The 14,918-nt window shown below is 42.6% G+C and overlaps 1 protein-coding gene across 1 annotated transcript; it reads right to left on the bottom strand.

The window, feature by feature from the left end:
• Positions 1–521: 521 nt before the first annotated feature.
• Positions 522–12,168, bottom strand: SPIC (Spi-C transcription factor). Its single transcript, XM_066634457.1, has 5 exons — positions 12,082–12,168; positions 5,845–5,917; positions 5,088–5,194; positions 4,003–4,111; positions 522–934 (listed from the first exon to the last, which is right to left on the bottom strand). The coding sequence occupies exons 1-5, from the start codon at positions 12,166–12,168 to the stop codon at positions 522–524; spliced, it is 789 nt and encodes a 262-aa protein (XP_066490554.1).
• Positions 12,169–14,918: the final 2,750 nt, after the last annotated feature.

Raw genomic sequence — 14,918 nt, 5'->3', positions numbered from 1 at the left:
CAGTGAAATAAATGGTATATACCCAATAAATTATTGTTGCATTTTGGGTGATTCAGTTGAACAGATTTTGTGGGAAAAGGTAGGGGGGACCTTATGAAATCCACAAGTCTCACCTCCTGACCTCTACGGACAGATCACAGCTTCCCTGTAGCCTTCTTAGAACAGTAGCTAAGAGGGCCAGGTCCTGTAATTTGAGCTTTGTTGGGAAAGTTTTGCTGTCCCATCATTTTTGTTTTGTTTTGTTTTAGGAACTCTGAACATCTAGGTCCTAGGACCATTCCAACTGAGCTTTAAGAAGGGTAGGTGAATGAGCTTGCTTACTACCTCTAGAGAGGTAGTAGCTGAAGGAATATGAAAAGAAGGGCTGCCAGTGAGTTAATGCATAATATTACATCTCTAAAGAAAGGAGGTGTGTGTGTATATAGCAGTATTGTTGCTGAGCACTGAAGTATCTCAGATCATTAAGAACCATCAATCGAATCAATAGATCAATAGAATGAATGTGCATTGCTGTCAGCCTGCTAAAACTCACAGCCATTGTTGTACATGTAGTAATGATAAGAAAGCCAGTCATCTGAATACTGGCAGTCTTGGTCAGCTTGAGCATACTGATCAACATCTCCATCTTTTTCCAAGAGGTAGGCTGGAGAAAGCCTTTGCAGAACAGCAGCACCAAACTGATAGGTCAGCTTCCTTCGGATTTTAATTATTTCCCCTGTTCTTCCGTAGTTCCTCAGGGCTCTGGCCATTTTCTGGTAAGTCATGACCTTACGGTTTCCCTTACGTTCTCCCCATAGTTCTGCCAGTTTCTCTTTGTTTTTGGAAATAAACTGGAAGACACCATTAGGCTCATCTATCCACTGGATGCAGTTTGCCATTTCTGGGTTATGGAGAGATTCATGAAGATATTCAAATAAGCGCAGCCTTTTTCTACCTGTCAGGAAACAAAAGCACAGGCCAGAAATGGAATCCATGGGAATGAATTTTAAAATATAAAACTGTTATCTCAAATGCTTATGAGAATTGTTCCAACAACACAGAAATGAATCAGTAGTTTGGCTGAGAACTGGCTATGTGCAACCCATAGGTGGCATCACTTTATTTTTTCACATTTCTATACCACCCTTCCTCCAAGGAGCTCAGGGCAATGTTCATAGGTCCTCTCTTCCTTTTGTCCTCACAACAACCCTGTAAGGTAGGTGAGGCTGAAAGATAGTGACTGGCCCAAGGTCACCCAGGATGCTTCGTGGCTGAGTGGGGATTTGAACCTGGATTTTCCAGGTCGAAGTCCAACTCCCAAACCCCTACACCAGTGGTTCCTAAAATGGTAACTCATGACCCACCTGCCTGGGAAGCACTCTGCTCTGGCCCTTACGGGGTGGCGGCAAAGGGATGGCAGCAACGTGATCCCCAGAATGATGCTGCTGCCAGGTCTGATCGTTTTTTAAAAATTTTTTTTACTTAACTTCCATAGTGCCAGCCTCCAGGCCGTGTAGGGAGGCCCCGCCAAACCCTCCGCAGAGCTTCCCAATCCCCTGTAAGTGTAAAAAACACAATCGGAAACCACTTCCGGTTTTGCAGTCAGAAACCAGAAGTGATTTCCGATTTTTTTTTTACACTTTCTGGGGAGCCCGCAGAAGGCTCTCCCCTGGAGCTGGCACTGCAAAAAGTAAGTTAAAAAATCCCAATCAGCCCTGACAGCAGCATGATCCTGGGGATCACATTGCTGCCATCCTCCTGCCCCCGCAAAATGCTAAGTGGTTCCCTCCTCTTGAGGAGGACTTTGAGAACCACTGCACTATACCATCCTGGCCTTGGACAAGAATCCGCAGGCTTCTGAGGGCCCATAGCAAACCCCATTGTGCCCAACCCTAAAAATATTAAGTCAAAATGTGACTCTAGTTTTTGATTGGCCTCTCTAGGAGTGAGGGAGGAGAAGGTGCCTGCTCAAGCACTGCTTCCTCCTACCAGTGGCTAGAGTGGTCAGGGATATTCCCAGGTGATGGGACTTCCTCTGTTTGGGAGTATCCAATTGGTCTCTGGGGCAGGGAGAAAGGAGAAAATGGCAAACATTTTCCCCTCCCTCCTTTCCCCAGAGCCCAGTGTGGCTAGGCCTGTCGGGAAAGGTGGGGTGAGAGAACACAAACCAACCCCCTGGATCGCTGCCACTCCACTTTCATTCCAGCCCAGGAAAGTAAGCAATCCAATGAGAGAACAGACCTTTGCCCTTTCCGCCTCTCCGTCTCTCCCTGTCCAACCTTACTGCCATTGGGGTCCCAAACCAACCATTGGCCGAGGACACTCTGGCACTAGCTCTATACCAAAACACTGTTTGCTTGTATGTCAGTTTACATGTAATGTTTCTAACCCTTCAAACCCCTAACTTGAGGGATTGGGAATGCGTTTTAATATACATGCTCATCTCTCTCCTCATGTGCTCAGTGAGTTGTTCCCTGGTTCAGGCAAACCAAGCAGGCTTGGACAGAGTTGTCCATTACACCTGAACTAACAAATTATGATTTGAACATGCACTCCAATTCAAAATTATAAACCAATTCTGAGCCATGGTTTTCAGTCCTGATGTGGAGGGCAAATACAAACCTGTATACATGTTTGTATCCTGCATGACTTTCACCAAAAAAGTTTATTTTGATTCCATTGCCATTTTAAGTGTCATGGTATCATTCCCCCAATAATCCTAGAGATTATAGATTGGTGAAAGTGCCAAGAATTGGGATCTGAATTCTCTATTCAGATCCCAAGTCTTCCCCACAGAATTACAATTCCCAGGGTTTTCTAAGGAGAGAAAATGGCTACTAATCCAATTTATAGTTTCAATATAATGCTGCTTTTTAATGAGTTCTTTTGGAATGGTATTTGTGACAGAATGCATGCAGAAATTCTATGGCAATATCTTAAATCTTTTAACTTTTAGTTATTTTATCCCAGGCAAGAACCATGAATATGGTTTCTTGCTTACTGGTCTTCCTTGAAGTTTTCCCATTTTAGCAGAAAATTATCCACATGAATATTTCCAACAGCACTCATGTGTTCATGAGGAGTGCAGGCAAGGATGCATGTGTGACATAAGAATGTGTCACACAAGTGAAGATGGAAAATAGAATTCAAAGACAAAGCAAAGAAACAAGAAAAGAAGCTGTTTAAAACAATGGGTAGCAAACAGGGAATGTTTAACAGAGTAAATATACAATAAACCACAAATCAGAAAAGAGACATGGAAAACTCCAGTGGATCTAAAATCTAAACATTAATACACTTTATATCAGTGCATACACTAAGAGCCCAATCCTATGCATACCTACTCAGAAGTAAATCCCATTATAACCAATGGGATTTTACTTCCAGGTAAGTATGGATAGGGTATCAGCCTAGATAATAGCCTGATATTCTTACACTTCAATCCTGTGCATGCCAATGTAATGCTATGCATGTCTACTCAGAATTAAGCCCCACAGAGTGTAATGGAACTTACTCCCAAGGAAGCATGAGTGGGATTTCAGCCTTAGGAAACTTTTGGTCCGATAATATCTAAAAAGTATGCAGGCAGCAAACTGCTTTGGGAGGCCTGCTAGAGCAGGTAAAGCCTGGTGAAGGGGGTGGAACAGGGTGAGGGGAGGGGGTGAAATGGGGTGGGGGTGAGCAAAATGAGGAGGAGGAGATGGAGGAGGGGGTTGGCAGATTGGTCCTGGGAGGGAATGGGATCGGCAGTGGCTGTGCACACAGAATCTTGAGCCTCTTTCCAGGTGTGATCTGCCTGCACAGAGCGCTATTGCTGGCACATTTCTGAGTTGTCCCATAGCAGCTGCTGGAGCTTTCCTTGGGGTATCGGGACAAATGTCCCTTTACTCCAACGTGACCTCCAGCAGCCTAAACACTCCTGTGGGATGCAGGGAGATCACACTGGAGTTTTAGTAGGCTTGGACTACCTATAACACAGATTAGAAACAATGCATACACCTGAGTATCATAATCTGTACACACCTTTCCCTACTTTTTGCTGGAGTGGCGTAGTGCTCATCTCTTGGTTTTTTGGAATAGTCTGCAGGGTATGGTGGACAGCTCCATCTGTATACAAATCTGCTTCAATATTCTTGCAGAGCTGGACAAGAGCAGTGTAAGGAGGAAACATGACAGGAGTTAAATCATTAATTAAACATGAATCTGTTTGATGGAATTCCACCGAGACAAAGTTGGGTTTCCAACAACCATTGATTTCATATATGCTGGCTTCTTTGGTGTGATCAGGGGTAGGGCTTGCATCTTGTGGGGCTAAGGGCAGAGCAAGGATGGTTAGGGCAGAGCTTAAATTTATCTGCTGGGTCTGGGGCAGAAACCAGATTGATTTGAGGGAACTCAGAGATGCACCAGCCTGCAGAGGCTGTATCCAGCCTCTGCTGTGCCAACGGAAGGTAAATTCATGCTGGTTGAGCTCAGTCAGCATGGAGGTCTTGGGGGGGGGGCATAGGGAGGATGGGGAGGAGGTGTTTTCGGATGGGAGGAGGGCAGGTGGCGGGCGGGAAGCAGGAAGCAGGGCCAGGACCCAGCAGTTATGCCGGATCCTAGCCCTGTTCTCAGGCAGCACAGAGCAGCTCCAGGCTGCTCGGTTCTGCTTGGATCTGCGCACCTCTTTAGGTGGCACAGATCCAAATAGACCCATTGGGCCTGTTGTGGTTCTCCCCGGGTTAAGGGGAATTTTTTCCCCTTGCCTCGGGCCAAGCCTCAGCCAGCCCGAAACTTGCAATAGATACAGCCTGCCAGCTTGCCTGATCCAGTGCAAGTTAGGATTGCACTGCCTGTGAGACTTACATATCCACCAGTTATACAGTAGATGGTATCCCCAGTTACAAATTGAAAGATTTTCATAGAGGCACCATAAGCTCTTCAATATATAGATTGACAATATTTTCCAAAACTTCTTGTTAGTGTTATTTCTAGTTAGCGAGAGACATTTTGTCAAAATACTGTAATGTACTGTTAATAATAATAATAATAATAATAATAATAATAATAATGCATTTTTTAAATAAAAAAATCATGTTTTCAGTTTAATACCACATCTCACTTACTATTGTATTTTTCCAGTTATATATTGATTTTTCTGAGGATGACTCTGCCAAACAGCCTGAATTTGCTCGGAGTTGAAGATGATGGTAAGTCAAACAGTTTCTATAGTCTATTTGGACAACACAGAACATGTCAGGAAACAAGAGAATATGCCCATGAAAATAAAAGGAGTTACAAATCTTGAAAAAGAAACTGGGTAAAAAATTGGACAAAAGTAGCCAGTTTTCACTCATCTTGCTAGTAAAGTTTCTCTATATGCGACTGGCTCTCAAAGTTTATGACTTTTGATCTGCAGCCCTCCTTATATATCCCCTGTCCTCTGGAGAGGGAACTTAAGAAAGTGCATTAGCCACATCCTTGCTCTCTCTGTTTTGAAACATTTGTGCACAGAAACAAACATTGATTGCAGAGAGTGTTTCTCCCTGAGATTGGAACTCTGGGATGTTCGACAGAGGACTACAGGGTGACAAGGAAGATCACAGCTTTGCTCTAGGAACTATCTGAGACTGCCTGGGGTGGTCAGCTTGTCGCTATGAGAATCATCTCACTACAGGGGTCAAGGTGTACATGGACATTTGATCACAGATTCATTGGTGGATCATTTGCTCTTAAAATAATTTACAGAAAGCTCTTATGCTGAACTGATCAGATCTGAAAAATGATCAGTGTGCCACATGCATGGTTGCCATTTTGAAAGACTGGAAAACCCTATGTAATCTAAACTGAATCAGAATGTTTACCTGGCACATAATTCATTACCTTCAGACTGCTGCTGTAAGACCTCCAAGGCATCTTCAAGGGCTTGTCCCAAAAAGTCCTCATCTGTAAGATTCTGTGATAATAGACTTTTTTTTTTAAGTTGAAATGAATCCAAACTGGAGAAAATACATACATAACAGGCAGCCCAATCCTAACCTGTGCTGGCGCAGCTTGGCTGAGTATCCTGCTGCACTATATCCAGGACAAGTTAGGAGCAGGCTGGAGTTCTCCTTGAGGTAAGGGGATATTTTTCTGGACACCCCTCAGGCATCAGGAGCTAGGATCCTTCCTACTCCTTCTGACTACTACTAGGTTGATAATGTTGGAGTTGATGCAACTCCGTCTGCTGTCCAGGGGGGACAGGATGCTGTCCAGAAGGGGTCAAGCTATGGCCCAGTGACTCTACTCTTTTACCTGTTCTCTCTGTGATCCTTGTGGGGGTGTGGCCCTAACCCTTTATCCTTCCTTTCTCCTCTGAGCACTTCCTCTCTTGTCCTCTGACCACTGACCTGTTAAGTTGGCACACGGCAGGGCTGTGATGCCCAGGCCATCTTGAGCACAAGGCATGCAGGGCAAGGCAGCTCTAGGGCCTTGCTATGTAAGTAATAGCTGAACCTCTGATCCTAATCAGATGCTGTAAATATACACTCAATGGAACTGTAAGTAACCAACTTCTTTTTTGCAACTTTAACAAGCCATTGCCTCTTTGTCTTTTTTCATTGATTAGCAGTCAGCCAGGTGAGGGAGGTTCCCTGGGGTGATACCCAAAGGGGGGTGTCTGCTGCTTAAGCTACTCTGCTTCCCCCCAAAGAGGAAACTACTTTTAATTTCCTCCAACAGATAAGTATTCTCAGATGTAGCCATAACTTATCTCTCTTATCACTTTAAATAATGAAAAAATAAGAAATCTGAAACATTTGTTCTTTCTATCTTCCCACAGCTTTAATATATACAAAGTGGTTTGCAGTGAAGCTTCTCCTGGTACCACTTGGAGCCCATTTTGACATCACCTAAGCAGCTTGTGGTGTAAGCATCTCTTTCTTATGTTCCTGAGCTCCAAACTATTTGGAATGGGTCCATAACATGGCTTCAGACATCACACCAGTGGTATGTGAAGGATCATGCCCTAAGGGTTCCTGTGCCACTTGGGTAATATCAGAACTGGTCCTCAGTTATTTGATGATGTGGTGCAGGGGTGTCCAAAGTTTTTGGCAGGAGGGCCACATCAGCTCTCTGACACTGTGTCGGGGGCCGGGGAAAAAAAGAATTAATTTACATTTAAAATTTGAATAAATTTACATAAGTTTACATAAATGAATATATTAAAGAGGAACTTATATGAATGAATGAGGGTTTTGCAATAGCTCAAGGCCTATAAAAGGTCTTGCACAAAGCAAGGCTGGCCTTTCCTTTGCTGCTGCTACTGCATCACAGATGTGAAACAGCAAGCTGTGGAGGTAGCTCTCATCCCACAGCTCATGTGAGAAGTCAAACAGTCGCCCTCACGCTGCGAGCAGTTGTGTCAGGCCAGTGCGGGCTCCAACAAATCTCCAGAGGGCCAGAGGCTCATTAGAGACTGGGGGCTTCCTGAGGGCCGCATTGAGGGGCCTCGAGGGCCGCATGTGGCCCCAGGGCTGGGGTTTGGGCACCCCTGAATTGTGGTGGAAGAAGGAAAGGGTGCCTGGATTCATGACTACCCTGGGCTCCTCTCTTCTACCATGTTACCACTATTGCCACTGCAACAGGCAACACTCAGAAACCTCTCACAGCCTTGACATGCTATTGCTAGAAAGCCTTGTATGACTATGAGCTTCCTTCTGTCCTACCTGACAGTCTTCAATTATCTCCCATGCTTTTTTAAATAAGGGTTAGCGTCTGTCAAATGACAATACCATGCAAAAAAACAATTCAGCACTGAAAGCAATTGGGCTGGCTCAGACAAGACCATCTGAGTGGTGGCACATCACAGGAGGAGAATCAAGACCATGCTGCATCTCCACACTGAGCTGGCCCATTGAAGGAACTGTATTTTACCTAGTAAAAACTGGATGCTGTTCTCAAAGAAAGAAAGTCTATGGTATGTAGACTTACCATTCTTTTAAACAATGCCAGATCTTCAAGCCTCTGCAAAACCAAAATAGTCTTATTTAGACAATCTAACATTAACTGGACCCGGTTTTTCATAATCAGAAGATGGTATTGTGGTATGTATTCTATTGTGATGGCAATTTTAGCCTGAGGTTGCAATCCTATACCCATTTACCCAAGAGCAAGCCCCTTTGAACAAAATAGACCTGCAAAGGCGTGCGCTGTAATACTAGGGGCACAAACTTGAGTTTGCCTTGGACCGGCGCAAGTATGGCACGTTTGTGCCTCTTCAAGAATCGGCAGAGCCAGCGCTGGGACGTGCACCAGCCTGTGGAGGCTGAATCCAGCCTCTGCGCTGACTCTGGCAGGGAGGGTTGCATTGGCCAAGCTCGGCTGATGCAAGGGTCTGAGGTGGGTGGGGAGGAGGTGAGAGAGGGATGTTCCAGGGCAGGGGGAGGATGGCCGGAGGGTGGTCCCGGGGGTGCGTGGAGAGCAGGAGGCAGGGCTGGGACCTGGCTGTTATGCTGGATCCCAACCTTGTTCCCCGAGCAGTGCAGCTCCACTCTCCTCAGACTTATGCCATCTCTGGAGGTGGCGCAAGTCTGAGGAGACCCATTGGGGCTGTGGTGGCTTACCTGGGGGTAAGGCAAAGAGTTTCCCCTTGTCTCCAGCTGAGCCACTTTGTGGATCTACCTTGCGCTGGATACAGCACACGCCTCCTGGTCTGCCTGTTCCAGTGCAAGATAGGATTGCGCTGCACGACTATTAATTTCAATTTAATATCAGTTTACAAGTCATTTTGCAGAATTACATGGGCAAAGACAGGTAGATCCCTGCCCATAAGAAGATGACAATCTAAAAGACAATGGGAAAACCAAGAGGCAGATAACACATAAAGAGGGGAAGAATATAAAAGCAGATAGTGACACACATTTAAATTTAGTTACAATTTAAAATGAGGGTTAAATTACATTTAAATTATTTGCCACTCAAAATAAATTATCTGCAGCCTTCTTTTTTTTAAAATAAATTACCTGTGAAATTGATTTTAACAACTTGCCTTTCATTATGTATAAAATAGTTCATACAAACTATAGTTTTTGTTTCACTGAAGCACAGTAAATTGATTTTATTTAATTTGTGTGCTGCCTTATATCTATAACAATACCTTAAAATGTTCAGAGACATCTTGCAATTATCATCATTACCGTAACAGAATTCTTCCAAAGATAACATTGTGACAAATCCAGATATTTAAACACTTCCTTACTTTTGAATGTAGTGACATACTTTAATATATAAATCTGCGCAAATTGAATATATTGGTGCACCTCTCTCCCACCTCTTCCCCGCCCACCTGTCATCAAAGATTAATTTTTAGTCAATTTAAAACATAAAATGTGTGATATGGAAGGATTATCAGGTGTAAAGGAGGGCTGAGTTCCTGTGCTGTGGATAAGAACACTTCCTCAGATGAAACTTTTCTCAACCCTGCATGACAAGTTGAAAGCCTGTTAGGTTTAATGATTAGAGCAGGGCTGTCTCCAAGGGCTCTATCCTAACCTCTTGTGTCATTGTGTTCCAGTACTGGCATAGCGGTGCCAATGGGATATGTGCTGCATTCTGCAGTTGGGTGTCACTCACCGAGGCCTCCTCCAAGTAAGGGAATGTTTGTTCCCTTACCGCAGAGCTGCATTGCCCTTATGTCAGTGCTGGAAAGCACTGACATAAGGGGTTAGGATTGTGCCCTATCTTCCATTGACTGTCTCCTACCTCTTTCTTAACCCTTCCAGGTGGGCTCAGAGAGAGGCAGTAACCACGGAACAGCTCTCTTGGCCAAAAGTGTTGCTCTGCCTTAACTGATCCAAGGCTTTGGCAACGGGCCTTTTTGAGGTCCCTGGCCCCGCAACAGCTTCATAACAATGCAAGCACTCACACTGGCCTAGGATTAGACTGACAGACTAGAACAGGGGCATCAAACATAAGGCACAGGGGCTGGATGCGGCCCCCCGAGAGCTTTTTATCTGGCCCTCAGGCTCTCAGCTTCTGAGCAGTGCTGAGGGGTTACTGCTGAAAGGGCAGTCCACATGAAAATTGGGCTGTCCCTTATCTTGAAATATGATCAAGATTTGCATGTTTTCTCTTCTGTCATTTGCAGCTAAGTGAGAAAAAGTGTTTATTTTTGGTTATGACCTGTTTAATGACATCACTTTCAGCCCTCAGCAGACATGATGAATGCTATTCGGCCCTCTGTATGAAACAAGTTTGACACCCCTGGACTAGAATGTTCACTGAGTGACCATGGGCCATCACTTTTTCTCAGCCTAACCTCCTTCACAAAACTGTTGTGAGGGTGAAATGGGCAGGGAGAGCATCATGTTCCAATGCACATGTGCACTGCTCCAAGCTCCTTGGAGAAAGTTTGGCATAAAAATGCAATGAATAAAGATGTACCTCTAAATACTACTTTAAAATCTAGAAGGAATGAAAGAATAAAAGCTTACCATAGAACCATTTTTCTTTCATTGGCCATAACTGTGAGAAATTTGCCATGCTGTCTTTATACCCAAGCAGAGCATTGGCTGTTTACTTGCAGTGCAGTACCTCTCACATAAATTGCTTTACAAACCTGGTGGAGTTTCAAAACCATTTGTAATATGGCATAGTGGGGGGGGGGGGGGAGAGGAACTGCTGTTTCAAGGTATAAAATTGAAAGTCTGATTGGGTGTATACATGCCCTTGCGTGTGCCCAGAGTTGCTCTGTGGATTGTTTCCATAATCCGTTCATTTTTTAAAATAAACATAGAGATTGTTTTATAAGTTTAAACAAGAAAACATTTGATATAGAATAGTAAATAAAAATGCCACAGTACTCCAGCCCTTTTCAGCCCTTCTTCTTCCCAGGTCAAATGAACCGGGATTGTGGCAGCAAGCTTTTCCCTCAGTCTGTGTGCATTCATTAGAAGCTGCAGAGAGAACTCAGTATTCCTGATCATATGGACAGAGCCCTCTGTACACACAGGGTTCTCTTCATGTATACAAATGAACATGTGCTAGTATAGGCATTCCACTCACATGCCACAATGCTGCTCGCCCATTCAGGCATTCATTTACACCCTATGTTAATGCCTGAAAAGATCTTATACTGAGCTGCAATCATGTAACCTGCCTTGTTAATTGTTATTAATTATTCTGCCTTCTATACAGGAACATGGAAAATATAAAAAATATATATAATAAAGCAAACCTTCTGAACACACACATAGGAGACAGTCCCACTGAAATCAGATGCTGATTGGCAAAGTAGCCAAGACTCCTGTTCCTCTAATAACTGCATGAGAGGAGAAATTAATTGGGTGCTGTTTTTCTCTCTGTTCTTCAGCACAACAAGCTATACGTGCCAAAATTCACTCCTATGTACAACTGTTAGATCAGGGGGTTGCCAGCTGACCGGGAAACAAAACCCCATGGACTATTCCTCTGTCTTTTAACAGTAGTTTGGGTTGCAGGAACAAGCAAGTGGAGTATTCCACAGCATGGAGGAAACCAGCATCACCCTGCTAACACTTGTATGTCAAGAACTTTAAAAAAAAAATTATTTTCATCCATTTTGGTTTTCATTTGTTTGGATTTTCCATTTATTTTCAGTGCAAAACAAACTGAAATGATTGGGCGCATTCATTTTCATTAGCATTCATTTAGAAAAATGACTGTGCGTGCTTAGTTCAAGATACAAGAAGCTGGTTAAAAACTGCCATTAAAAGCACAGGAAAAGTTAAGGATTTTTTTAAATTTTCCTATCAACTGGCAACTCTGCTTAACACAATTAAAATTACAAGAGCATCTTTGTTTGCATGTAGTCATCCTACACCTGACACTGCACTTAAGGAAATAAAAGCTTGGTTTTATTTACATTCCAGAAATCATAGTAACCAGAGTCCAAAGCTATTTTCTGCAACCCTAACAGTTTTTGGCATGGCCAAAAGGTTGTTGGCTCTTTTTCTTTTGAACCGCAGAAATCCTTCTCTCTGATATAACATTAAGAACCAAGTCCCCTTATTTTTGAAAAGGGATTGCAATGAAGCATTGGGGACTGCTGGTTGAGGAACATGAGCCCATAGACCATCTTGGGCACACAGAATCAGTTACGCAGTTCTTTGGTTCAGGATTTTCCACATTGATTTCAGTAGGGATCAGATTTTGGGAATCAGATTTTAAAACAGGAATTCTTGTCATTTTAGTCAATGTGGCAATTTAAACACATACACTCTTGTTGAGTCTGTAGTACTCAGGTGTAATTATCCCAATTGATGCTATTTAGAGAACCTTCTGAAATACCCCAAAATATCTATAAAAATTGATTGAAAAGATTCTGAAATTGCTAATTGTTTTAAATAATCTCACCTAGGATATATTTAATGCTAGTGCATCCGCTGACTGAAAAGAGGATAAAATGGCTGAATCTTTAAAAAATGATTCTGGAAACACTTACCTAGGAAAGGCTGGTCCCTTGGACACACAGATCTGGCTTTATAGAACTCATAGGAAAATATGAATTCCTACAGAATTACTCAGTATATGACTGTAACAACCAGCAGAGGAACTGTATTAAATAGCCTGCTTTGGGGAAGTTTCATCTGGGGATTTCTCTTTAAAATAAAAGATGCAGCACACTGCAGTCTTAGCTTTAAAAAAAATAATTTGCCGCCTTTTCAGGGATGGAAGAAAGAGGAAGAGGATCCCTTTGTGAACATACAAAGTGGCCTCAGTCTGAGTCAGCCCATTAGTATACCAAGCTCATTATTTGTCAGCACTGACTGGCAATGGCTCTCCAGGGTTTTAAGCAAGAGGCCAGTGGCATAGCTAATGATCGTGTAGCCCGGTGCCAAGCTCAAAATGTTGCCCCAGGAGTTATGTCACAACAGGAAGTGACATCACACATGGGCTTTTTAAAAAGTGAAAATTGGGAGGAACCCACCTCCTCCCCTGCCTCCCTTCAGTCAGTGGTATAGCTAAGGCATCTATCTACTACCTGGGGTCAAAGAAGATTTGTAGCCCTCCATGACAAAATCAAATTTAATTAAGTAAATAAATAAAAAGTGTGCCCCTTATTGTGCCCACTATGCTGGGGTAAAGAGGAAAGTTTATTCTCCGCCTACTAAATATAAGAGGAGCACCACTTGAAAAAGTTCCTTTTTACCCAATTAACAGGGGTAATTGTATTATGATACATGGAAATAACTGACTCATATTAACACCTTATTGGTTTCATGCTGTATCATGATAACATGTCATTGCAGCATGTCAATAACATAATAACATGTCATTGCCTCTCAGAACAATCAGTTACATAGGTCAGTTTTGAGTTAAGAAAATCCACTTTTTGTTCTATAAGGCAGTTGTGTTTTCATTTTATGGTTAATTTGCTATAACGTTTGATAGAATAAAGTTATTCCAATGCAGTTTATTTCATTGCATTCTGGATTAAATTACCTTTCCAATGATATATAAAAATAACATGATGGTATTATTCATACATACCAAGATTTTCACAATTTTGGTCACTAGTGTCAAGCTCAGCCTGTTGCCCCCCCAAAGCTTGATGCTCCTAAAGCTTGGTGCAGCTGCTATCCCCTGCACCCCCTTAGCTACGCCACTGCAAGAGGCCTTTCCAGCTTTACCTGTAGATGCCTGGGTTTGCTAATACTGATTCTTTAGTGCCCAGTGCCCATTTTATTGTGGTGAAGAAAGAGCAGCTACTAAGAGGCACTTCAATGTGTTGCTGCTAAAGCCTCTCGGAAATATCATGATGGTTTGGGGGTGGGGGGACAGCTACTCAGAGTGGTCCTTGGTGTCTGCCATCTTTTTTCAACAATTATCCAATTGCCTTGTCTTCCTCTCATTGCATGAATGGGGGCATTGCATTATTGGTAAAAAAGAAAAAAAGACAGTGGTCACCAAGTTACGCTGTGCTTCCTTCCCTCCTATCAAGATAAGGTAGAGATGTGAAATTTCCAGAAATTTTGAAGCTACCAGGGGGAGACCAGGAATGTACATACCTACAATATACAGGACTTGTAATTGCCTAATATACTATAGATTGTGTTTCATAGTTATTAGAAATCCTTTAGAAGGCATAAAAAGCAGATTCAACAATATTTTAAATGCAGACCTTAAACATTTCACATCATTCTCAAAGAGAAAATGTTGCAGTAACACTCCCCCCCCCCCCCCGAAAAAAAAAAAGAATTCCCAAAATTTCCAATTCTTCCTCTGAAAATTTTCACTTTTTGGGGGGACTTTGCTCTAGGATGTCCTCACTAGGATTTTTTTTTTTTTTTGGGGGGGGGGGAGGCACAGAAGGACTTGACTGAGGCCTTCATGAATCTGGATCCAATCTTGAAGATGATGACTGACTTTATTGTTTCAACAGAACCTACAAGAATTTAAAGTAGAGACTGTACTAGCATTTCATGGGCATATAGGGATTCCAGGCTTGCTTTGATGTTGCTGTTTTAAGACTGATGGTGCTTTGGGGCTACTACAACTTTCTATTTGTTCACCACCTGCTCTCAACCTCTATATTTGTAAATAAATAAATTTGTAAATTTATTATAAAAGATAACATAAATCTCTAGTGTTCTCTTACTCAAATGAAACATATAATATAAAAGTTTGCCTGGAAATTTCCAAGTGGTCAGCAAAGTAAAGAGTGCAAAATCTTATCTAAATACTAATAGAACTCCTATGGAAGTTTGCACATTATCTCAGTGACAGTGAACACTCCTAAACTTTGAATCTGCTTTTACATTACAGTTCATGTATGTAATATTCACATCAATATTCACAGGCTTTGGGGGAAACGGCAGTCCATCCATATTGAAATGCACTAAACTTGGGCCACAGAACAGAATCATTGAATTTTTTTTTCAGCTCATAGGAGTTGTGCAATCATGAAAAGATCCATTTTCCTGTTTTTTTTAAAT

Source organism: Tiliqua scincoides, chromosome 7, assembly GCF_035046505.1.
Source record: "Tiliqua scincoides isolate rTilSci1 chromosome 7, rTilSci1.hap2, whole genome shotgun sequence".
Lineage (NCBI taxonomy): Eukaryota > Metazoa > Chordata > Lepidosauria > Squamata > Scincidae > Tiliqua > Tiliqua scincoides.
The sequence above is the reverse complement of the archived record's forward strand: the minus strand, read 5'-3'. Positions and strand labels throughout refer to the sequence as shown.